The following is a 25980-nucleotide window of genomic DNA, read 5'->3' as shown; positions in this document are numbered from 1 at the left end:
CTTACAGTCTAGAAGAAGCGAAGTGACTTGCCCAAAGTCAAACTGCTGACAAGTGGCAGAGCCAGGATTTGAACCCATGACCTCTGACTCCAAAGCCCGGGCTCTTTCCACTGAGCCACGCTGCTTCTCCTTGGACAGATCTATTCTATTTATTTTATTTTGTTAGCATGTTTGGTTTCATTCTCTGTCTCCCCCTTTTAGACTGCGAGCCCACTGTTGGGTAGGGGCCGTCTCTAAATGTTGCCAACTTGGACTTCCCAAACGCTTAGTCCAGTGCTCTGCAAACAGTAAGCGCTCAATAAATACGATTGATTGATTGATTGATTTCATTTGTACATATTCTATTTATTTTATTGTGTTAGTATGTTTGGTTTTGTTCTCCGTCTCCCCCTTTTAGACCGCGAGCCCGCTGTTGGGTAGGGACCGTCTCTAGATGTTGCCAACGTGGACTTCCCAAGTGCTTAGTCCAGTGCTCTGCACACAGTAAGCGCTCAATAAATACGATTGATTGATTGATTGATTGATAGAAGGGGGAGACAGACAACAAAACAAAACACGTAGGCCGGTGTCCAACTCATTATTATTATCCATCTACCATACTGTTTCCAACCTCCGTCTGGACCCCAGTGTGTTCCCAGCTTTTCCGCCCGCTCGCTCCTCTCTCCACATCCCGGCCGCCCTCAGGAACGTCCAGCAAGTCCCGTCGGCGGCCTACTCACCTTGGAGCTGTTTGAAGCGGCCCTCCAGCACGTTGGCATACTGAGCGGCGTCGACGAAGGCCGCCGGGGAAAGCAGGGAACCCCCTGGGCTCCTCAGCTCATCCCAGGTTTCATAGCGCGGGTCTCCCGCCCCGTCCAGGCCATTTCCATTCACCCCATTGCCAGAGACCCCGTGCCCGTTCATGTCGCCCGCCGTCTCCTACAGAGGTCCGACCACCGGGAACATTTCTCCCCCCCAAGAAGGGGCAGGCCGGGCGGCCGGGATCCTGGATCCTGAGAGGTCTGGGATGGACGGCGGATGGATGGAGATGGCCAGGCGGCTGGGATCCCGGGCACCGGGGGGGATCTGTGGGCAGGAGGGCACACCTGGCATGCAGGAGCAGAGGCGGCTCCGGATAAACTGGTTGGACCGCGGCAGGGGAGGGGTGGAAGGAGGAGCCCAGCCGGGTTGGGACCAGGCCAGGCCCTGCGGGGGAGGAGGAAGCTGCCAGAGCCATCGCTTGGCTACCGGGAGCCAACTACTGATGCCCAGAGCCGATCGTGGGGGCCGCGGGAGCGGCCAGAAGGGCCCGGACAGCCGAAGCTTGGTGGGCGGTTGGATAATAATAACAATGATGGCATTTGTTAAGCGCTTACTATGTGCAAAGCACTGGGGGACACACAAGGTGATCAGGTTGTCCCACGGGGGGCTCACAGTCAATCCCCATTTTCCCCATGAGGTCACTGAGGCCCAGAGAAGTGAAGTGACTTGCCCAGAGTCACCCCGCTGACAATTGGATAATAACAATAATAATGATGATGGCATTTGTTAAGGGCTTACTATGTGCAAAGCACTGTTCTAAGCGCCGGGGGGATGCAAGGTGATCAGGTTGTCCCACGGGGGGCTCACAGTCAATTCCCATTTTCCACATGAGGTCACTGAGGCCCAGAGAAGTGAGGTGACTGGCCCAGAGTCACCCCGCTGACAATTGGATAATAATAATAATGATAATGATGATGGCATTTGTTAAGGGCTTGCTATGTGCAAAGCACTATTCTAAGCACTGGGGGGGTTACAAGGTGATCAGGTTGTCCCACTGGGGGCTCACAGTCAATCCCCATTTTCCCCATGAGGTCACTGAGGCCCAGAGAAGTGAAGTGACTTGCCCAGTCACCCAGCTGACAATTGGATAATAATAATAATAATAATGATGGCATTTGTTAAGGGCTTACTATGTGCAAAGCACTGTTCTAAGCGCCGGGGGGATACAAGGTGAGCAGGTTGTCCCACTGGGGGCTCACAGTCAATCCCCATTTTCCACATGAGGTCACTGAGGCCCAGAGAAGTGAAGTGACTGGCCCAGAGTCACCCCGCTGACAATTGGATAATAATAATAATGATGATGATGGCATTTGTTAAGGGCTTACTATGTGCAAAGCACTGTTCTAAGCGCCGGGGGGATACAAGGTGATCAGGTTGTCCCACGGGGGGCTCACAGTCTTAATCAGATGAGGTAGCTGAGGCCCAGAGAAGTGAAGTGACTGGCCCAAAGTCACCCAGCTGACAATTGGCGGAGCCGGGATTTGAACCCATGACCACTGACTCCAAATAATAATAATGATGGCATTTGTTAAGCGCTTACTATGTGCAAAGCACTGTTCTAAGCGCCGGGGGGATGCAAGGTGATCAGGTTGTCCCACGGGGGGCTCACAGTCAATTCCCATTTTCCACATGAGGTCACTGAGGCCCAGAGAAGTGAGGTGACTGGCCCAGAGTCACCCAGCTGACAATTGGATAATAATAATAATAATGATGATGGCATTTGTTAAGGGCTTACTATGTGCAAAGCACTGTTCTAAGCGTCGGGGGGATGCAAGGTGATCAGGTTGTCCCACGGGGGGCTCACAGTCAATCCCCATTTTCCACATGAGGTCACTGAGGCCCAGAGAAGTGAAGTGACTGGCCCAGAGTCACCCCGCTGACAATTGGATAATAATAATAATGATAATGATGATGGCATTTGTTAAGGGCTTACTATGTGCAAAGCACTGTTCTAAGCGCCGGGGGGGATACAAGGTGATCAGGTTGTCCCACGGGGGGTTCACAGTCTTAATCAGATGAGGTAGCTGAGGTCCAGAGAAGTGAAGTGACTTGCCCAAAGTCACCCAGCTGACAATTGGCGGAGCCGAGATTTGAACCCATGACCACTGACTCCAAATAATAATAATGATGGCATTTGTTAAGCGCTTACTATGTGCAAAGCACTGTTCTAAGCACTGAGGGGGGGGGGGGACACAAGGTGATCAGGTTGTCCCACTGGGGGCTCACAGTCAATCCCCATTTTCCCCATGAGGTCACTGAGGCCCAGAGAAGTGAAGTGACTGGCCCAGAGTCACCCCGCTGACAACTGGATAATAATAATAATGATAATGATGATGGCATTTGTTAAGGGCTTACTATGTGCAAAGCACTGTTCTAAGCGCCGGGGGGATACAAGGTGATCAGGTTGTCCCACGGGGGGCTCACAGTCTTAATCAGATGAGGTAGCTGAGGCCCAGAGAAGTGAAGTGACTGGCCCAAAGTCACCCAGCTGACAATTGGCGGAGCCGGGATTTGAACCCATGACCACTGACTCCAAATAATAATAATGATGGCATTTGTTAAGCGCTTACTATGTGCAAAGCACTGTTCTAAGCGCCGGGGGGATACAAGGTGATCAGGTTGTCCCACGGGGGGCTCACAGTCAATCCCCATTTTCCACATGAGGTCACTGAGGCCCAGAGAAGTGAAGTGACTTGCCCAGAGTCACCCAGCTGACAATTGGATAATAATAATAATAATGATGATGGCATTTGTTAAGCACTTACTATGTGCAAAGCACTGTTCTAAGCGCCGGGGGGATACAAGGTGATCAGGTTGTCCCACGGGGGGCTCACAGTCAATCCCCATTTTCCCCATGAGGTCACTGAGGCCCAGAGAAGTGAAGTGACTGGCCCAGAGTCACCCAGCTGACAATTGGATAATAATAATAATAATGATGATGGCATTTGTTAAGGGCTTACTATGTGCAAAGCACTGCTCTAAGCGCCGGGGGGATACAAGGTGATCAGGTTGTCCCACGGGGGGCTCACAGTCAATCCCCATTTTCCACATGAGGTCACTGAGGCCCAGAGAAGTGAAGTGACTGGCCCAGAGTCACCCCGCTGACAATTGGATAATAATAATAATGATGATGATGGCATTTGTTAAGGGCTTACTATGTGCAAAGCACTGTTCTAAGCGCCGGGGGGATGCAAGGTGATCAGGTTGTCCCACGGGGGGCTCACAGTCAATTCCCATTTTCCACATGAGGTCACTGAGGCCCAGAGAAGTGAAGTGACTGGCCCAGAGTCACCCAGCTGACAATTGGATAATAATAATAATAATGATGATGGCATTTGTTAAGGGCTTACTATGTGCAAAGCACTGTTCTAAGCGTCGGGGGGATGCAAGGTGATCAGGTTGTCCCACGGGGGGCTCACAGTCAATCCCCATTTTCCCCATGAGGTCACTGAGGCCCAGATAAGTGAAGTGACTGGCCCAGAGTCACCCCGCTGACAACTGGATAATAATAATAATGATAATGATGATGGCATTTGTTAAGGGCTTACTATGTGCAAAGCACTGTTCTAAGTGCCGGGGGGATACAAGGTGATCAGGTTGTCCCACGGGGGGCTCACAGTCTTAAGCAGAAGCTGAGGCCCAGAGAAGTGAAGTGACTTGCCCAAAGTCACCCAGCAGACAATTGGCGGAGCCGAGATTTGAACCCATGACCACTGACTCCAAATAATAATAATGATGGCATTTGTTAAGCGCTTACTATGTGCAAAGCACTGTTCTAAGCATGGGGGGGGGGGACACAAGGTGATCAGGTTGTCCCACGGGGGGCTCACAGTCAATCCCCATTTTCCCCATGAGGTCACTGAGGCCCAGAGAAGTGAAGTGACTGGCCCAGAGTCACCCAGCTGACAACTGGATAATAATAATAATAATGATGATGGCATTTGTTAAGGGTTTACTATGTGCAAAGCACTGTTCTAAGCACTGGGGGACACACAAGGTGATCAGGTTGTCCCACGGGGGGCTCACAGTCTTAATCAGATGAGGTAGCTGAGGTCCAGAGAAGTGAAGTGACTTGCCCAAAGTCACCCAGCTGACAACTGGCGGAGCCGGGATTTGAACCCATGACCACTGACTCCAAATAATAATAATAATAATAATAATAATAATGGCATTTGTTAAGCGCTTACTATGTGCAAAGCACTGTTCTAAGCGCTAGGGGGGGGATACAAGGTGATCAGGTTGTCCCACGGGGGGCTCACAGTCTTAATCCCCATTTTACAGATGAGGTAGCTGAGGCCCAGAGAAGTGAAGTGACTTGCCCAAAGTCACCCAGCTGACAATTGGCGGAGCCGGGATTTGAACCCATGACCACTGACTCCAAATAATAATAATGATGGCATTTGTTAAGCGCTTACTATGTGCAAAGCACTGTTTTAAGCGCTGGGGAGGTTACAAGGTGATCAGGTTGTCCCACGGGGGGCTCACAGTCAACCCCCATTTTAGGAATGAGGTAACTGAGGCCCAGAGAAGTGAAGTGACTTGCCCAAAGTCACCCAGCTGACAATTGGCAGGGCTGGGATTTGAATCCATGACCACTGACTCCAAATAATAATAATAATAATGATGATGATGATGGCATTTGTTAAGCGCTTACTATGTGCAAAGCACTGTTCTAAGCACTGAGGGAGATACAAGGTGATCAGGTTGTCCCACGGGGGGCTCACAGTCAATCCCCATTTTCCAGATGAGGGAACTGAGGCCCAGAGAAGTGAAGTGACTTGCCCAAAGTCACCCAGCTGACAATTGGCGGAGCCGGGACTTGAACCCATGACCACTGACTCCAAAGCCCGGGCTCTTTCCACTGAGCCACGCTGCTTCTCTGGATGGACAGTCTGAGGGTTCTGACATTTCTAGACTGTGAGCCCGCTGTTGGGTAGGGACCATCTCTATATGTTGCCAATTTGTACTTCCAAAGCGCTTAGTACAGTGCTCTGCACACAGTAAGCGCTCAATAAATATGATTGATGATGATGTCACCAACGTGTACTTCCCAAGCACTTAGTCCAGCGCTCTGCACACAGTCAGCGCTCAATAAATACGATTGAATGAACGAATGAATGAATGGAAGCTCCTTCTGGGCAGGGGATGGGTCTGTTTGTTGCTCAATTGGACTCTCCCAAGCGCTTAGCACAGCGCTCTGCACACAGTAAGCACTCGATAAATACGACTGAGTGATCGAATGAGGCCTTTCCAGGCCATCGGGTTATACCCCACAAGTTGCGGGGTGATGTCAACTGGACTCTTGACCCCCATGGCAGAGGAGCATTGTGGCCTAGTGGCAGGAGCCCGGGCTGGGGAACCTAGTCGTGGGTTCTAATCCCGGCTCCGCCGCCTGTCTGCTGGGTGACCTTGGGCAAGCCACTTAACGTCTCTGTGCCTCAGTTACCTCATCTGTAAAAATGGGAATTAAGACTGTGAGCCCCCCGTGTGGGACAACCTGACTACCTTGTTTCAACCCCAGCATTTAGTACAGTGCTCGGCGCATAGTAAGCGCTTAACAAATACCATAATTATTATTAATAATAATAATAATGGCATTTAGTACTGGCATTAATGGCATTATTATTGTTGCTTCACTTCTTTGCGCCTCAGTTACCTCATCTGTAAAAATGGGAATTAAGACTGTGAGCCCCCCATGTGGGACAACCTGATTACCTTGTTTCAACCCCAGCATTTAGTACAGTGCTCGGTGCATAGTAAGCACTTAACAAATACCATAATAATTATTATTATTAATAATAATGGCATTTAGTACTGGCATTAATGGCATTATTATTGTTGCTTCACTTCTTTGCGCCTCAGTTACCTCATCTGTAAAAATGGGAATTAAGACTGTGAGCCCCCCATGTGGGACAACCTGATTACCTTGTTTCAACCCCAGCATTTAGTACAGTGCTCGGTGCGTAGTAAGCGCTTAACAAATACCATAATAATTATTATTATTAATAATAATGGCATTTAGTACTGGCCTTAATAGCGTTATTATTATTATTGCTTCACTTCTTTGTGCCTCAGTTACCTCATCTGTAAAAATGGGAATTAAGACTATGAGCCCCCCGTGTGGGATAACCTGATTACCTTGTTTCAACCCCAGCATTTAGTACAGTGCTCGGTGCATAGTAAGCACTTAACAAATACCATAATTATAATTAACAATCATCATAATAATAATGGCATTTAGTACTGGCATTAATGGCATTATTATTATTGCTTCACTTCTTTGCGCCTCAGTTACCTCATCTGTAAAAATGGGAATTAAGACTGTGAGCCCCCTGTGTGGGACAACCTGATTACCTTGTTTCAACCCCAGCATTTAGTACAGTGCTCGGCGCATAGTAAGTGCTTAACAAATACCATAATTATTATTAATAATAATAATAATGGCATTATTATTATTATTGCTTCATTTCTTTGCGCCTCAGTTACCTCATCTGTAAAAATGGGAATTAAGACTGTGAGCCCCCCATGTGGGACAACCTGATCACCTTGTTTCAACCCCAGCATTTAGTACAGTGCTCGGCGCTTAGTAAGCGCTTAACAAATACCATAATTATTAATAATAATAATGGCATTATTATTATTATTATTGCTTCATTTCTTTGCGCCTCAGTTACCTCATCTGTAAAAATGGGAATTAAGACTGTGAGCCCCCCGTGTGGGACAACCTGATTACCTTGTTTCAACCCCAGCATTTAGTGCAGTGCTCGGCTCATAGTAAGCACTTAAATACCATAATTATAATTAACAATCATCTTAACAAATACCATAATTATTATTATTAGTAATAATGGCATTTAGTCATGGCATTGATGGCATTATTAGTATTGCTTCACTTCTTTGCGCCTCAGTTACCTCATCTGTAAAAATGGGAATTAAGACTGTGAGCCCCCCGTGTGGGACAACCTGATTACCTTGTTTCAACCCCAGCATTTAGTACAGTCCTCGGCGCATAGTAAGCACTTAACAAATACCATAATTATTATTTATAATAATAATAATGGCATTTAGTACTGGCATTAATGGCATTATTATTATTGCTTTACTTCTTTGCGCCTCAGTTACCTCATCTGTAAAAATGGGAATTAAGACTGTGAGCCCCCTGTGTGGGACAACCTGATTACCTTGTTTCAACCCCAGCATTTAGTACAGTGCTCGGCGCATAGTAAGTGCCTAACAAATACCATAATTATTATTAATAATAATAATGATAATGTCATTTAGTACTACATTAATGGCATTATTATTATTGCTTCACTTCTTTGTGCTTCAGTTACCTCATCCGTAAAAATGGGAATTAAGACTGTGAGCCCCCCGTGTGGGACAACCTGATTACCTTGTTTCAACCCCAGCATTTAGTACAGTGCTCGGCGCATAGTAAGCGCTTAACAAATACCATAATTATTATTAATAATGATAATAATGGCATTTAGTACTGCATTAATGGCATTATTATTATTGCTTCACTTCTTGTGCCTCAGTTACCTCATCTGTAAAATGGAGATTAGGACTGTGAGCCCCACGTGGGGCAACCTGATCACCTTACAACTACCCCAGAGCTTAGAACAGTGCTTGGCACGTAGTAAGTGCTTTAAAAATACCAACACTATTATTATTATTAATGATTATTATTGTGGTTTCCTGTCTGCCCTGTTCCCCGAGACCTGAGAAGAGAAGCAGCGTGGCTCAGTGGAAAGAGCAGGGGCTTGGGAGTCACAGGTCAAGGGTTCGAATCCCGCCTCCCCCACTTGTCTGCTGTGTGACCTTGGGCAAGTCACTTCACTGTGCCTCAGTTCCCTCATCTGCAAAATGGGGATTAGGACGGTGAGCCCCACGTGGGGCAACCTGATCACCTTACAACTACCCCAGAGCTTAGAACAGTGCTTGGCATGTAGTAAGTGCTTTAAAAATACCAACACTGTTATTATTATTATTAATTATTATTACTATGGTTTCCTGTCTGCCCTGTTCCCCGAGACCTGAGAAGAGAAGCAGCGTGGCTCAGTGGAAAGAGCAGGGGCTTGGGAGTCACAGGTCAAGGGTTCGAATCCCGCCTCCCCCACTTGTCTGCTGTGTGACCTTGGGCAAGTCACTTCACTGTGCCTCAGTTCCCTCATCTGTAAAATGGGGATTAGGACGGTGAGCCCCACGTGGGGCAACCTGATCACCTTACAACTACCCCAGAGCTTAGAACGGTGCTTGGCACGTAGTAAGTGCTTTAAAAATACCAACATTATTATTATTATTAATTATTATCATTATGGTTTCCTGTCTGCCCTGTTCCCCGAGACCTGAGAAGAGAAGCAGCGTGGCTCAGTGGAAATCAATCAATCAATCAATCGTATTTATTGAGCACTTACTATGTGCAGAGCACTGTACTAAGTGCTTGGGAAGTACAAATTGGCATCAGGGGCTTGGAAGTCACAGGTCATGGGTTCGAATCCCGCCTCCCCCACCTGTCTGCTGTGTGACCTTGGGCAAGTCACTTCTCTGTGTCTCAGTTCCCTCACCTGTAAAATGGGGATTAGGACGGTGAGCCCCACATGGGACAACCTCATCTCCTTGTATTCCCCCCCAGCGCTTAGAACAGTGCTTTGCACATAGTAAGCGCTTAACAAATACCAACATTATTATTATTATTTATTATTATTATTATGGTTTCCTGTCTGCCCTGTTCCCCGAGACCTGTGGCGGGGGGTTGGGGGATCTTTTAGGTCCCGCAATTTAGAAGGGAGACACAGGTTGGATTCCTGCTTTTTGGGAGGGCGGGATTGGAGGGGTGGGGAGGGATGTTCCTGGGGACATGAGGTTGTCCTCCACCCTCCTTGGCCCAGCCCTGCCCCTCCCGCCTATCCCTGTGACTCTACCTACCCACTCCTCTCCCAGCCCAGCCCCTGCCTGGGGCCCTCAAACACCGCACCCCACCCACCTGGCTAATGGGGAGACTGGGACTACAAGATTCTTCCCTCTCCCTCCCTTCAGCCACATAATAATAATGATGATGGCATTTATTAAGCGCTTACTATGTGCAAAGCACTGTTCTAAGCGCTGGGGAGGTTACAAGGTGATCGGGTGGTCCCCCGGGGGGCGCAGGGTCTTCATCCCCATTTTACAGATGAGGTCACTGAGGCCCAGAGAAGTGAAGTGACTTGCCCAGAGTCACCCAGCTGACAATTGGCAGAGCCGAATTGGAACCCATCATCATCATCAATCGTATTTATTGAGCGCTTACTATGTGCAGAGCACTGTATTAAGCGCTTGGGAAGTACAAATTGGCAACATATAGAGACAGTCCCTACCCAACATTGGGCTCACAGTCTAAACCCATGACCTCTGACTCCAAAGCCCGTGCCCTCCACTCCGCCTCCCTGATTGTGAGTGCGAGAGCCTTTCCCCCAGGGTCTGAACATTCTGGGGTGCGGACTCCTAGAATAATAATGATAATCATAATTACGGTGTTTGTTGAGCGCTTACTGTGTGCCAGGCATGTACTAAGCCCTGGGGTGGATACAAGCAAATCGGGTTGGACACAGTCCCTGTCCCATGGGGGGTTCACAGTCTCAAATCCCCATTTTTAAGATGATATAACTGAGGCACAGAGAAGTGAAGTCAGTCTCAAATCCCCATTTTACAGAGGAGATAACTGAGGCACAGAGAAGTGAAGTGACTTACCCAAGGTCACGCAGCGGAAAAATGGCAGAGCTGGGGTTAGGACCCATGGCCTTCTGATTGCCATGCCCGGGCTAGAAGCTAGAAGGCTCCTCTAAGAGTGGGGTGGGGCTTCCCCCAAATTCAATAATAATAATAATGATAATAATAATAATAATAATGGCATTTATTAAGCGCTTACTATGTGCAAAGCACTGTACTAAGCCCTGGGGTGGATACAAGCAAACGGGTTGGACACAGTCCCTGTCCCATGGGGGGCCCACAGTCTCAAATCCCCATTTTAAAGATGAGATAACTGAGGCACAGAGAAGTGAAGTCAGTCTCAAATCCCCATTATACAGAGAAGTGAAGTGACTTACCCAAGGTCACGCAGCGGAAAAATGGCAGACCTGGGGTTAGGACCCACGGCCTTCTGATTGCCATGCCCAGGCTAGAAGCTAGAAGCCTCCTCTAAGATCTCTAGGAGAGCTAGAAGAATGGGGTGGGGCTTCCCCCAAATTCAATAATAATAACAATAATAGTAATAATAGCATTTATTAAGCACTTACTATGTGCAAAGCACTGTACTAAGCCCTGGGGTGGATACAAGCAAATCGGGTTGGACACAGTCCCTGTCCCATGGGGGGTTCACAGTCTCAAATCCCCATTTTAAAGATGAGATAACTGAAGCACAGAGAAGTGAAGTCAGTCTCAAATCCCCATTTTACAGAGGAGATAACTGAGGCACAGAGAAGTGAAGTGACTTACCCAAGGTCACGCAGCGGAAAAATGGCAGAGCTGGGGTTAGGACCCACGGCCTTCTGATTGCCATGCCCGGGCTAGAAGCTAGAAGCCTCCTCTAAGATCTCTAGGAGAGCTAGAAGAATGGGGTGGGGCTTCCCCCAAATTCAACAATAATAATAATAATAATGGCATTTATTAAGCGCTTACTATGTGCAAAGCACTGTACTAAGCCCTGGGGTGGATACAAGCAAATCGGATTGGACACAGTCCCTGTCCCATGGGGAGCTCACAGTCTCAAATCCCCATTTTACAGATGAGATAACGGAGGCACAGAGAAGTGAAGTCAGTCTCAAATCCCCATTTTACAGATGAGATAACTGAGGCACAGAGAAGTGAAGTGACTTACCCAAGGTCACGCAGCGGAAAAGTGGCAGAGCTGGGGTTAGGACCCATGGCCTTATGATTGCCATGCCCGGGCTTGAAGCTAGAAGCCTCTTCTAAGATCTCTAGGAGAGCTTAGAAGAACGGGGTGGGGCTTCCCCCAAATTCAATAATAATAATGGCATTTATTAAGCGCTTACTATGTGCAAAGCACTGTTCTAAGCGCTTGGGATGTACAAGTTGGCAACATATAGAGACGGTCCCTACCCAGCAACGGGCTCCCAGTCTAGAAGCTCTAAGTCATTGTTCTAAGTGCTGGGGCGGGGGGGATACAATAATAATGTTGGTATTTGTTAAGCGCTTACTATGTGCGAAGCACTTTTCCAAGCGCTGGGGAGGTTACAATCCCTCTAGACCATAAGCTTCGTGGCTCAGTGGAAAGAGGCCGGGCTTTGGAGTCAGAGGTCACGGGTTCAAATCCCAGCTCTGCCAATTGTCAGCTGTGCGACTTTGGGCAAGTCACTTCTCTGTGCCTCAGTTACCTCATCTGGAAAATGGGGATGAAGACTGAGAGCCCCCCGTGGGACAATCTGATCACCTTGTAACCTCCCCAATGCTTAGAACAGTGCTTTGCACATAGTAAGCGCTTAATAAATGCCATCATTATTATTATTATTGTTAAAGAGCCCGGCTTTGGAGTCAGAGGTCACGGGTTCAAATCCCAGCTCCACCAATTGTCAGCTGTGCGACTTTGGGTAAGTCACTTCTCTGTGCCTCAGTGACCTCATCTGGAAAATGGGGCTGAAGACTGAGAGCCCCCCGCGGGACAACCTGATCACCTTGTAACCTCCCCAGTGCTTAGAACAGTGCTTTGCACATAGTAAGCGCTTAATAAATGGCAGCAGCATCATCATAAGCTTGGGCGGGGAGGGTGTCTATTATATTGCTGTATTGTACTCTCCCAAATCATTATCATCGTCATCAATCGCATTTATTGAGCACTTACTATGTGCAGAGCACTGTACTAAGCGCTTGGGAAGTACAAATTGGCAACATCTAGAGACAGTCCCTACCCAACAGTGGGCTCACAGTCTAAAAGGGGGAGACAGAGAACAAAACCAAACATACTAACAAAATGAAATAAATAGAATAGATATGGACAAATAAAATAAATAAATAAATAGAGTAAATGCTTAGTACAGTGCTTTGCACATAGTAAGCGCTTAATAAATGGCAGCAGCAGCATCATAAGCTTGTTCTGGGCCGGGAGGGTGTCTATTATATTGCTGTATTGTACTCTCCCAAATCATCATCATCATCATCAATCGTATTTATTGAGCGCTTACTATGTGCAGAGCACTGTACTAAGCGCTTGGGAAGTACAAATTGGCAACATCTAGAGACAGTCCCTACCCAACAGCGGGCTCACAGTCTAAAAGGGGGAGACAGAGAACAAAACCAAACACACTAACAAAATAAAATAAATAGAATAGATATGTACAAATAAAATAAATAAATAAATAGAGTAAATGCTTAGTACAGTGCTCTGCACACAATAAGCGCTCAATAAATACGATCGATCGACTGACTGGCTGTTCTCCAAGGACACTTCACCCTCTTCTGACCGCTCTACTTTCCCCGGGAGGACAATGACTCTTCCCCCGTTCAAAGCCTTATTGAAGGCCCACCTCCTCCAAGAGGCCTTCCCAGACTGATCCCCCTTTTCCTCACCTTCCACTCCCTTCTGCGTCGCCCTGGCATGGCTCGGTGGAAAGAGCCCGGGCTCGGGAGTCTGAGGTCATGAGTTCTAATCCTAAGCAGCTGCGTGACTTTGGGCGAGTCACCTAACATCTCTGAGCCTCAGTTACCTCATCTGTAAAATGGGGATTAAGACTGTGAGCCCCGCGTGGGACAACGTGATCACCTTGCATCCCCCCCCCAGCACTTAGAACAGTGCTATGCACATAGTAAGCGCTTAACAAATACCAATATTATTACTGTATCCCCCGCCATCACTTAGGACAGCGACTTAGAACTTCTAGAGAAGCAGCGTGGCTCAGTGGAAAGAGCCCGGGCTTTGGAGTCAGAGGTCATGGGTTCAAATCCCGGCTCTGCCAATTGTCAGCTGTGTGACTTTGGGCAAGTCACTTCACTTCTCTGGGCCTCAGTTACCTCATCTGTAAAATGGGGATGAAGACTGTGAGCCCCCGGTGCGACAACCTGATCATCTTGTAACCTCCCCAGTGCTTTGCACATAGTAAGCGCTTAATAAATGCTATCATTATTATTATCCAACTTGTACTTCCCAAGTGCTTAGTACAGTGCTCTGCACACAGTAAGCGCTCAATAAATACGATTGATTGATTGATTGATTGATTGATTGGAGTCAGAGGTCACGGGTTCAAATCCCAGCTCCGCCAATTGCCAGCTGTGTGACTTTGGTGAAGTCACTTCACTTCTCTGGGCCTCAGTTACCTCATCTGCAAAATGGGGATTAAGACTGAGAGCCCCCTCTGGGACAACCTGATCACCTTGTAATTTCCCCAGTGCTTAGAACAGTGCTTTGCACATAGTAAGCGCTTAATAAATGCCATTATGATTATTATTATTATTAGACTGTGAGCCCGTTGCTTGGTAGGGACCATCTCTATATGTTGCCAACTTGTACTTCCCAAGCGCTTAGTCCAGTGCTCTGCACACAGTAGGCGCTCAATAAATATGATTGAATGAATGAGCACTGCTTTGCACATAGTAAGCGCTTAACAAATGCCATCATTTTTTTTTTGCTCTTCCCCCCCGCAGCCCCTCAGCACTTATGTCCACATCTGTCATTTCTTTATTTGTTCTGCTATCTGCCTCCCCTTTCGTTCATTCATTCAACCGTATTCATTGAGCGCTTACTGTGTGCGCAGCACTGTACTAAGCGCTTGGGAAGTCCAAGTTGGCAACACATAGAGACGGTCCCTACCCAACAGCGGGCTCACAGTCTAGAAGTACTCGTTGTGGACAGGGACCGTGTCTGGTTATTGTTGTATCGTACTCTCCCAAGCGCTTAGTATAGCAAGCCTGCTAATTTGAGAAGCAGTGTGACGAGGTGGAAAGAGTATGGGTCTGTCAGACAGAGGACCTAGGTTCTAATACAGATCTAAGCAGAGTAGTAGCGTGGCTCAGTGGAAAGAGCCCGGGCTTTGGAGTCAGAGGTCATGGGTTCAAATCCCGGCTCCGCCAACTGTCAGCTGCGTGACTTTGGGCAAGTCACTTCACTTCTCTGGGCCTCAGTTCCCTCATCTGTCAAATGGGGATGAAGACTGTGAGTCCCACATGGGACAACCTCATCTCCTTGTATTCCGAACAGTGCTTTGCACATAGTAAGTGCTTAACAAATGCCAACATTATTATTCTCTGGGCCTCAGTTCCCTCATCTGCCAAATGGGGATGAAGACTGTGAGCCCCCCATGGGACAACCTCATCTCCTTGTATTCCGAACAGTGCTTTGCACATAGTAAGTGCTTAACAAATACCAACATTATTATTATTATTCTCTGGGCCTCAGTTCCCTCATCTGTCAAATGGGGATGAAGACTGTGAACCCCACATGGGACAACCTCATCTCCTTGTATTCCGAACAGTGCTTTGCACATAGTAAGCGCTTAACAAATACCAACATTATTATTATTCTCTGGGCCTCAGTTCCCTCTTCTGTCAAATGGGGATGAAGACAGTGAGCCCCACATGGGACGACCTCATCTCCTTGTATTCCGAACAGTCCTTTGCACATAGTAAGCGCTTAACAAATACCAACATTATTATTATTATTGTTCTCTGGGCCTCCGTTCCCTCATCTGTCAAATGGGGATGAAGACTGTGAGCCCCCCATGGGACAACCTCATCTCCTTGTATTCCGAACAGTGCTTTGCACATAGTAAGCTCTTAACAAATACCAACATTATTATTATTCTCTGGGCCTCAGTTCCCTCATCTGTCAAATGGGGATTAAGACAGTGAGCCCCACATGGGACGACCTCATCTCCTTGTATTCCCAACAGTGCTTTGCACACAGTAAGCGCTTAACAAATACCAACATTATTATTATTCTCTGGGTCTCAGTTCCCTCATCTGTCAAATGGGGACGAAGACTGTGAGCCCCACATGGGACAACCTCATCTCTTTGTATTCCGAACAGTGCTTTGCACATAGTAAGCGCTTAACAAATACCAACATTATTATTATTATTATTCTCTGGGCCTCAGTTCCCTCATCTGTCAAACGGGGATTAAGACGGTGAGCCCCCCGTGGGCCAACCTGATCACCTTGTAACCTCCCCAGCGCTTAGAACAGTGCTTTGCACGTAGTAAGCACTTAATAGATGCCATCATTGTCATTGTTATTGTATAGTGAGCCTGTGACTGTGAGTTAACTGTGAGTTAGACTGTGAGCCCACTGTTGGGTAGGGACCGCCAACTTGTACTTCCCAAGCTCTTAGTCCAGTGCTCTGCACACAGTAAGCGCTCAATAAATACGATTGATTGATAGTGTCGGCCCACCGTGAGCGTTCAGTAAGTACGACTGAACGACTGTTTGGGGTGTCTCCGGCGGACTGGCATGGAGGTGGAGTCTTTTCGGCGGGCAGGCCCGTGCAGATGAGTTGTGGGGGGTGGCGGGTGTGGGGCAACCAGACGGGGTGGGTGGCAACGGAGCTGTGTGGGTGACTCAGCCCATCCCCAGTGGCTGTGGTATCTGGTGGGAACTACCCTCCCGTCGCCATGACAACTGCGGTCAGGAACGTGGCAAGGCCCGTCCGGCAAGTTTGGGCCCGGAGGAGCCTGAGGGGAGAGCGGTGGCCAAGGGAGGAGGAGGAGAATCAATATCAATCAATCAATCAATCAATTGTATTTATTGAGCGCTTACTGTGTGCAGAGCACTGTAATAATAATAATAATAATGGCATTTTTTATGGCATTTATTAAGCGCTTACTATGTGCAAAGCACTGTTCTAAGCGCTGGAGAGGTTACAAGGTGATCAGGTTGTCCAACAGAGGGCTCACAGTCTTAATCCCCATTTTACAGATGAGGTAAGTGAGGCCCAGAGAAGTGAAGTGACTCGCCCAAAGTCACACAGCTGACCATTGGCGGAGCCGGGATTTGAACCCATGACTTCTGACTCCAAAGCCGGTGATTTTGCCACGGAGCCACGCTGCATTTGGTAAGCGCTTACTATGTGCAGAGCACTGTTCTAAGCGCTGGGGGGGGATACAAGGTGATTAAGTCGTCCCACGTGGGGCTCACAGTCTTAATCCCCATTTGCCAGATGAAGTAGCTGAGGCTCGGAGAAGTGAAGTGACTTGCCTAAGGTCACACAGCAGACAGGGGGCGGAGCCGGGATTTGAACCCATCATCATCATCAATCGTATTTATTGAGCGCTTGCTATGTGCACAGCACTGTACTAAGCGCTTGGGAAGTACAAATTGGCAACATATAGAGACAGTCCCTACCCAACAGTGGGCTCACAGTCTAAAACGGGGAGACAGAGAACAAAACCAAACATACTAACAAAATAAAATAAATAGGATAGATATGTACAAGTAAAATAAATAAATAAATAGAGTAATAAATCTGTACAAACACATATACATATATACAGGTGCTGTGGGGAAGGGAAGGAGGTAAGATGGGGGGGATGGAGAGGGGGACGAGGGGGAGAGTCATGACCTCTGACTCCAAAGCCCGGGCTCTTTTCCACTTAACAAATGCCATCATTATTACTATTATTATTATTATTATTTTCCACTGAGCCACGCTGCTTCAACTGCACTAAGTTGGCAACATCTAGAGACGGTGTCTACCCAACAGTGGGCTCACAGTCTAGAAGGGGGAGGCAGAGAATGAAACCGAACATATTAGCCAAATAAAATAGAATAGATATGTACAAGTAAAATAAATACAAGGGAGAAGGGAGAAGAGGAGGGCGGTGGAGGGACAGTGGGAGAGCGGTGAGGGAGAACGGGTGCCCGGGCAGGGGTGGGAACAGGCCAGGAAGAATAGGTCGGAGGAGCGGGGAGAGAGAAAACACGCTCCAGGGAATGGGCAAGGTGGAACAGGTGGGATGGTAGCAGCCGACAGGTGAAGGGAACAGGTGGGGAAGAGGAGTCAAGGGCGATGGATGAGGTAGAGCCAAAAGGTGACAGGGAGAAGCAGGGTGGACTTTGATGAAGGGAATAAGCAGGAGGGGGAAAGGGAACGCAGAGGAAACTGGTCAAAAAAATAAGCAAAGGATTCAATGGAAACTGAGGGAACCCAAGCGGCCTCGTGAAAATAATATCATCATCATCATCAATCGTATTTATTGAGCGCTTACTGTGTGTAGAGCACTGGACTAAGCGCTTGGGAAGTCCAAGTTGGCAACATATAGAGACAGTCCCTACCCAACAGTGGGCTCACAGTCTAAAAGGGGGAGACAGAGAACAAAACCAAACAAACTAACAAAATAAAATAAATAGAATAGATATGTACAAGTAAAAGAAATAAATAAATGAGTAACAAATACGTACAAACATATATGCATATATACAGGTGCAGTGGGGAAGGGAAGGAGGTAAGATGGGGGGGATGGAGAGGGGGACGAGGGGGAGAGGAAGGAAGGGGCTGAGTGTGGGAAGGCCTCCTGGAGGAGGTGAGCTCTCAGTAGGGCCTTGAAGGGAGGCAGAGAGCGAGGTTGGCGGATGGGCAGAGGGAGGGCATTCCAGGCCCGGGGGATGACGTGGGCCAGGGGTCGATGGCGGGACAGGCGAGAACGAGGTATGGTGAGGAGATTGGCAGCGGAGGAGCGGAGGACGCGGGCTGGGCTGGAGAAGGACAGAAGGGAGGTGAGGGAGGAGGAGGCGAGGGGATGGACAGCCTGGAAGCCCAGGGTGAGGAGTTTCTGCCTGATGCGCAGATTGATTGGTAGCCACTGGAGATTTTTGAGGAGGGGAGTAACATGCCCAGAGCGTTTCTGGACAAAGACAAAATAATAATAATAACGATGGCATTTATTAAGCGCTTACTATGTGCAAAGCATTGTTCTATGGGGAGCTTACAAGGTGATGAGATTGTCCCACGGCGGGCACACAGTCTTCACCCCCATTTCGCAGATGAGGTCACTGAGGCCCAGAGAAGTGAAGTGCCCCAAGTCACACAGCTGACAATTGGCAGAGCCAGGATTTGAACCCATGACCTCTGACTGCAAAGCCCGGGCTCTTTCCACTGGGCCACGCCGCTTCTCTAGGCCTGGGAATTCATTCATTCATTCATCCACTCAGTCAGATTTATTGGATCAGAGGGTCTGGGTTCTAATCTCAACTCCGCCGCTGGCTGTGGACAAGTCTTGGCTGAACTTCCTCTAGATTGTAAGCTCGTGGGCAGGGAATGCGTCTATTTATTGTTGCGTTGTATTCTCCCAAGTGCTTAGTACAGAGCTCTGCACACAGTAAGCGCTCAGTTAATGCAACTGACTGATTGACAAGTCACTTCACTTCTCGGTGCCTCAGTTTCTTCATCTAGAGAATGGGGATTCTATACCTGTTTTCCCTCCTACTTAGACTGTGAGCCCCATATGGGCCAGGGGCTGTGTCTGACCTGTTGAACTTGTATTCACTCGTTCAATTGTATTTACTGAACTCTTACTGTGTGCAGAGCACTCTACTAAGCGCTTAGGAGAGTACAATAGAACAACAAACAGACACATTCCCTGCCCACACGAGTTTACAGTCAAGGGGAGATTATCCCAGTGCTTAGCACAGTGCTTGGCACGTTGTGAGCATTTAGCAAGTACCACTTTAATTTTTATATGATATAAGACTGGGAGAATTGAACTGCCGTGCTCGAGTATATCTGAAGTAGAGAGCGCCCTTGATTTTCCCAATAATAATAATAATAATAGTGGTATTTATTAAGCCCTTACTGTGTGCTAATCACTGGGGTGGATACAAGCAAATCGGGTTGGACACAGTCCCTGTCCCATATGGGGCTCAGAGCCTCAATCATCCCCATTTGACAGAGGAGTTGACTGAGGCCCAGAGAAGTGACTCGCCCAAGGCCGCATAGCAGACAAGTGGCTGAGGCAGGATTAGAACTCATGACCTCCTGACTGCCAGGACCGTGGTCTATCCACTATGCAACACTGCTTCTCTAAATCCTAAATCCCCACGGCTCTTGAGGTCACTAGGGTCCAGGGAAGTGGTTTGACTGGTCCAGGGAAGTGGTTTGACTTCCATTTGACTTCCCAAATGGATGGAGGAGGATTCTGGTTCCCATTTAGGAGAATGGGCTCTTTAGGGAAGGTTTGTTTTTGTCCCGAGACCCTCTGACCGGTGTCCCCCTCTCTGACTGCCAGGACCGTGGTCTATCCACTATGCAACACTGCTTCTCTAAATCCTAAATCCATACGGCTCTTGAGGTCACTAGGGAAGAGGTCCAGGGAAGTGGTTTGACTGGTCCAGGGAAGTGGTTTGACTTCCATTTGACTTCCCAAATGGATGGAGGAGGATTCTGGTTCCCATTTAGGAGAATGGGCTCTTTAGGGAAGGTTTGTTTTTGTCCCGAGACCCTCTGACCGGTGTCCCCCTCTCTGACTGCCAGGACCGTGGTCTATCCACTATGCAACACTGCTTCTCTAAATCCTAAATCCATACGGCTCTCGAGGTCACTAGGGAAGAGGTCCAGGGAAGTGGTTTGACTGGTCCAGGGAAGTGGTTTGACTTCCATTTGACTTCCCAAATGGGTGGAGGAGGATTCTGGTTCCCATTTAGGAGAATGGGCTCTTTAGGGAAGGTTTGTTTTTGTCCCGAGACCCTCTGACCGGTGTCCCCCTCTCTGACTGCCAGGACCGTGGTCTATCCACTATGCAACACTGCTTCTCTAAATCCTAAATCCCCACGGCTCTTGAGGTCACTAGGGAAGAGGTCCAGGGAAGTGGTTTGACTGGTCCAGGGAAGTGGTTTGACTTCCATTTGACTTCCCAAATGGATGGAGGAGGATTCTGGTTCCCATTTAGGAGAATGGGCTCTTTAGGGAAGGTTTGTTTTTGTCCCGAGACCCCCCGACCGGCCTCCCATCTTCTGCTTTGAGGGGCCCACCTGCCAAAGCCTTGATCCGGGAGCGCTCGAAGAGCCGGGCCGAGCTGTTCTCATTGTCCCAGTCAGCGTCGGGAAGTTCCCAGCGGTTGTTGACGTCGCTGTATTGACCCTGGATCTCCAGACTGTCAAAGTCCGTGGGTGAAAGGGTGCTGCTCATAGTGTTGGAGGAACTCCCAAGCCTGCAAAATGGGAGTGGAGGGGGGAAAGCGGGCTCGTTAGCATCTGAATTAGACTAATAATGGTAATAATCATAGCAATTGTAGTATTTGTCAAGTGATCACTAGATGCCAAGCACTGAATTCATTCAATCGTATTTATTGGATGTTTAAATTCCCAGACTGAGCCCCCTTTTTTCTCTCCTCCTCCCCATCACCCCGCCCTACCTCCTTCTCCTCCCCACAGCACCCGTAAATATAATAATAATAATAATGGTATTTCTATTAAGCGCTTACTATGTGCAAAGCACTGTTCTAAGCGCTGGGGAGGTTACAAGGTGATCAGGTTGTCCCCCAGGGGCCTCACAGTCTTCATCCCCATTTTACAGATGAGGGAACTGAGGCACAGAGAAGTGAAGTGACTTGCCCAAAGTCACGCAGCTGGCAATTGGCAGAGCCGGGATTTGAACCCATGACCTCTGACTCCAAAGCCCGTGCTCTTTCCATTGAGCCACGCTGCTTCTCTATATATGTTTGTACAGATTTATTACTCTATTTATTTTACTTGTACATATTTACTATTCTGTTTATTTTGTTAATGATGTGCCTATAGCTTTACTTCTATTTGTTCTGACGATTTTGACACCTGTCTCCATGTTTTGTTCTGTGTCTGTCTCCCCCTTCTAGACTGTGAGCCCGTTGTTGGGTAGGGATTGTCTCTATCTGTTGCCGACTTGTACTTCCCGAGCGCTTAGTACAGTGCTCTGCACACAGTAAGCACTCAATAAATACGATCGAATGAATGAATGAATGCAGAGCACTGTATTAAGTGCTTGGGTGAGTACAGTACAACAAGAAATAATAATAATAATGATGATGGCATTTGTTAAGCGCTTACTATGTGGAAAACACTGTTCTAAGCGCTGGGGGGGTACAAGGTGATCAGGTTGTCCCATGTGGGGCTCACAGTCTGAATCCCCATTTTACAGATGAGGTAACTGAGACTCAGATAAGTGACTTGCCCAAGGTCACGCAGCAGACATGCGGCGGTGCTGGGATTAGAATCCATGACCTCTGGCTCCCAAGCCCGTGCTCTTTCCACTGAGCCACGCTGCTTTTCTAATAATAATAATAACAACAATAATGGTATTTGTTAAGCACTTACTATGTGCCAAGCACTGTGGTAGATACAAGGTAATCAGGTTGTCCCACATGGGGCTCACAGTCTTACTTCCCATTTTACAGATGAGGTAACTGGGGCTCAGAGAAGTTAAGTGGCTTGCCTAAGGTCACCCAGCAGACAAGCGGCGGAGCCGGGAATCGAACCCACGACCTCTGACTTCAAAGCCCGGGCTCTTTCCACGATAGACCCAATTCCCCGCCCACAACGAGCTTGCAGTCTAGAGGGGGAGACGGACGTTAACAGAAATGAATAAATGACGGATAGGGACATAAGGGACATATTACTCTACTTATTTATTTATTTATTTATCACTATTTATTTATTTATTTATTTATTTATTTATTTATTTATTTTACTTGAACATATCTATTCTATTTATTTTATTTTGTTAGTATGTTTTGTTTTGTTCTCTGTCTCCCCCTTTTAGACTGTGAGCCCACTGTTGGGTAGGGACCGTCTCTAGATGTTGCCAACTTGGACTTCCCAAGCGCTTCGTACAGTGCTCTGCACACAGTAAGCGCTCAATAAATACGATTGATTGATTGATAAGTGCTGTGGAGCTGAGACGGGGGGCTGGATAAAGGGAGTGGGAGAAGAGGAAAGGGGGCGCTTAGTCAGGGAAGGCCTCTTGGAGGAGGTGGGCCTTGGATAAGATTTTGAAGTGGGAGAGAGTGATGGTTTGTAGGATCTCAGGGAGGGAGGGCATTCCAGGCCAGAGGCAGGACTTGGGCCTCTCTGTCTCCCCGTTTTAGACTGTGAGCCCACTTTTGGGTAGGGACTGTCTCCATATGTTGCCAACTTGGACTTCCCAAGCGCTTAGTACAGTGCTCTGCACACAGTAAGCGCTCAATAAATACGATTGATGATGATGATGACATGGGCGAGGGGTCGGCGGTGAGGCAGACGGGATGGAGACACAGTGAGAAGGCTGGCACTAAAGGAAAGAAGCATGTGGGCTGGGTTGTAGTTGGAGAGCAGCGAGGTGAGGTAGGAGGGGGCAAGGGGATTGATCGCTTTCAAGTCAAGTGCTTTAATTATGATAAATAATGGGGTAGCTACAAGATCATCAGGGCCCACATGGGGCTCACACTTTAATAATACTCTATTTATTTTACTTGTGCATATTTATTTATTTTATTTGGTTAATATGTTTTGTTTTGTTGTCTATCTCCCCCTTCTAGACTGTGAGCCCGCTGTTGGGGAGGGACCGTCTCTATATGTTGCCAAATTGTACTTCCCAAGCTCTTAGTACAGTGCTCTGCACACAGTAAGCGCTCAATAAATATGATTGAATGAATGAATGAATGAATAATAATAATGACATTTATTAAGCACTTACTATGTGCAAAGCACTGTTCTAAGCGCTGGGGAGGTTACAAGGTGATCAGGTTGTTTCACATGGGGCTCACGGTTTAATCCCCATTTTCCAGGTGAGGTCACTGAGGCACAGAGATGTGACGTGACTTGCTGAAAGTCGCACAGCTGACAAGTGGCGGAGCCGGGATTAGAACCCATGACCTCTGACTCTTAAGCCCGGGCTCTTTCCACTGAGCCATGCTGCTTCTCTTGTCAGATTGGACCTAGTCCATGTCCCACATGGGGTTCAGAGTCTTAATTTTTGTTTTAGCGATATGGTAACTGAGGCACGAGGAAGTTAAGTGACTTACCCAAGGTCAAACAGCAGGTAAGTAGTGGATCCAGGAATAGAACCCAGATCCTTCTGGCTCCCAAGCCCATGCTCTATCCAGCAGGCCACACTGTCAAGCACTATGTGCCTCCCTGCCACTTAAGGAGCGTGGCTCAGTGGAAAGAGCCCGGGCTTGGGAGTCAGAGGTCATGGGTTCGAATTCCGGCTCCACCAACTGTCGGCTGTGTGACTTTGGGCAAGTCACTTCACTTCTCTGTGCCTCAGTTCCCTCATCTGGAAAATGGGGATGAAGACCGTGAGCCCCCCGTGGGACAACCTCCCTTCCTCCCTTCAAGGCCCTACTGAGAGCTCACCTCCTCCAGGAGGCCTTCCCAGACTGAGCCCCTTCCTTCCTCTCCCCCTCGTCCCCCTCTCCATCCCCCCCATCTTACCTCCTTCCCTTCCCCACAGCACCTGTATATATGTATAGATGTTTGTACATATTTGTTACTCTATTTATTTATTTAACTTGTACCTATCTATTCTATTTATTTTATTTTGTTAGTATGTTTGGTTTTGTTCTCTGTCTCCCCCTTTTAGACCGTGAGCCCACTGTTGGGTAGGGACTGTCTCTATATGTTGCCAACTTGGACTTCCCAAGCGCTTAGTCCAGTGCTCTGCACACAGTAAGCGCTCAATAAATACGATTGATGATGATGATGACAACCTGATCCCCTTGTTTCCTCCCCAGCGCTTAGAACAGTGCTTTGCACATAGTAAGCGCTTAACAAATGCCATCATTATTATTATTACGGCATGAATGATTCTCAAACTCTTTCTCCACTTAGAGAGAGTCCTCTGCAGGGCTCCCACGGGGAGATAAGAGCCCAGACCTCGCTGGCGGAAAGTTAAATAGCCCTCAGTTTGCTGTGGACAACACCACTCCGGACTTTGGTCGAGCAAATAACGCTCCATCCAAGTCAAACATGTGGGTTTCAGAAGAGCTGTTGGGTGCGGGAGATCCGCCCTTTGGAAGTCGAGGATCGGTTTCCATTCATCAGCGGCTGGGCGGGGAAAAGGGGTTGGGGGGCTATCTGTTGGCCGTCTGTTTCCCAGGGTCTCCCAAAGACCAAGGGGCCGGTTTCTTCACCCAAAATCAGGACTTCTGGGGTTACAAAGGCAGGATTCCTAGGTCCGAGGAGGGGAAAGGGGTATGGGGAGCTATTGAAAACCGGCGTGGCTCAGTGGAAAGAGCCCGGACTTTGGCGTCAGAGGTCACGGGATCAAATCCCAGCTCCGCCAATTGTCAGCTGGGTGACTTTGGCCAAGTCACTTCACTTCTCTGGGCCTCAGTTCCCTCATCTGGAAAATGGGGATGAAGACTGTGAGCCCCCCGTGGGACAACCTGATCACCTTGTAACCTCCCCAGTGCTTAGAATAGTAAGTGCTTAATAAATGCCATCATTATTATTATGTATATGTACAGAGGCATATTTTAGGGTTTTTTTGTCTTTTATGGTATTTGCTAAGTACTTACTATGTGCCAGGCACTGTTCTGAGTGTTGGAGAAGATACAGGCTAATCAGGTTGGACACAGTCCCTGTCCCACGTGGGGCTCATAGTCTCAATCTCCACTTTACAGATTAGGTAAGTGAGGCCCAGAGAAGTGAAGTGACCTGCCCAAGTTCGCACAGCAGACAAGTAATACTAATAATCATGGTATTTAATAATAATAATGATGGCATTTATTAAGCACTTACTATGTGTAAAGCACTGTTCTAAGCACTGGGGAGGTTGTTACAAGGTGATCAGTTTGTCCCATGGGGGGCTCACAGTCTTAATCCCCTTTTTACAGATGAGGTAACTGAGGCCCAGAGAAGTGAAGTGACTTGCCCAAGGTCACACAGCAGACAAGTAATAATAATAATCATGGTATTTAATAATAATAATAATGATGGCATTTATTAAGCACTTACTATGTGCAAAGCACCGTTCTAAGCACAGGGGAGGTTACAAGGTGATCAGGTTGTCCCATGGGGGGCTCACAGTCTTCATCCCCTTTTTACAGATGAGGTAATTGAGGCCCAGAGAAGTGAAGTGACTTGCCCAAGGTCACACAGCAGACAAGTAATAATAATAATCATGGTATTTAATAATAATAATGATGGCATTTATTAAGCACTTACTATGTGTAAAGCACTGTTCTAAGCACTGGGGAGGTTGTTACAAGGTGATCAGTTTGTCCCATGGGGGGCTCACAGTCTTAATCC

The 25980-nt window shown here is 47.8% G+C and overlaps 1 protein-coding gene across 3 annotated transcripts in view; it reads right to left on the bottom strand.

Moving 5' to 3' along the window:
• The window catches only part of SPTBN2 (spectrin beta, non-erythrocytic 2), a 174730-nt gene that overhangs the window by 126821 nt on the left and 21929 nt on the right, over positions 1 to 25980 (bottom strand). For 2 of the 3 annotated variants that reach the window (XM_038764160.1, XM_038764162.1), the window contains exon 1: positions 720 to 1050. In XM_038764160.1, coding sequence (XP_038620088.1) covers positions 720 to 903 — 184 coding nt within the window. In that variant the 5' untranslated portion in view covers positions 904 to 1050. Of the gene's footprint in view, positions 1 to 719; positions 1051 to 20745; positions 20925 to 25980 lie in introns of those variants that run through there. The other variant, XM_038764161.1, reaches the window with a different exon arrangement.

This window comes from Tachyglossus aculeatus, chromosome 22 (genome assembly GCF_015852505.1).
Source record: "Tachyglossus aculeatus isolate mTacAcu1 chromosome 22, mTacAcu1.pri, whole genome shotgun sequence".
Classification (NCBI taxonomy): Eukaryota; Metazoa; Chordata; class Mammalia; order Monotremata; family Tachyglossidae; genus Tachyglossus; species Tachyglossus aculeatus.
This window is presented reverse-complemented; position numbering and strand designations above follow the sequence as displayed.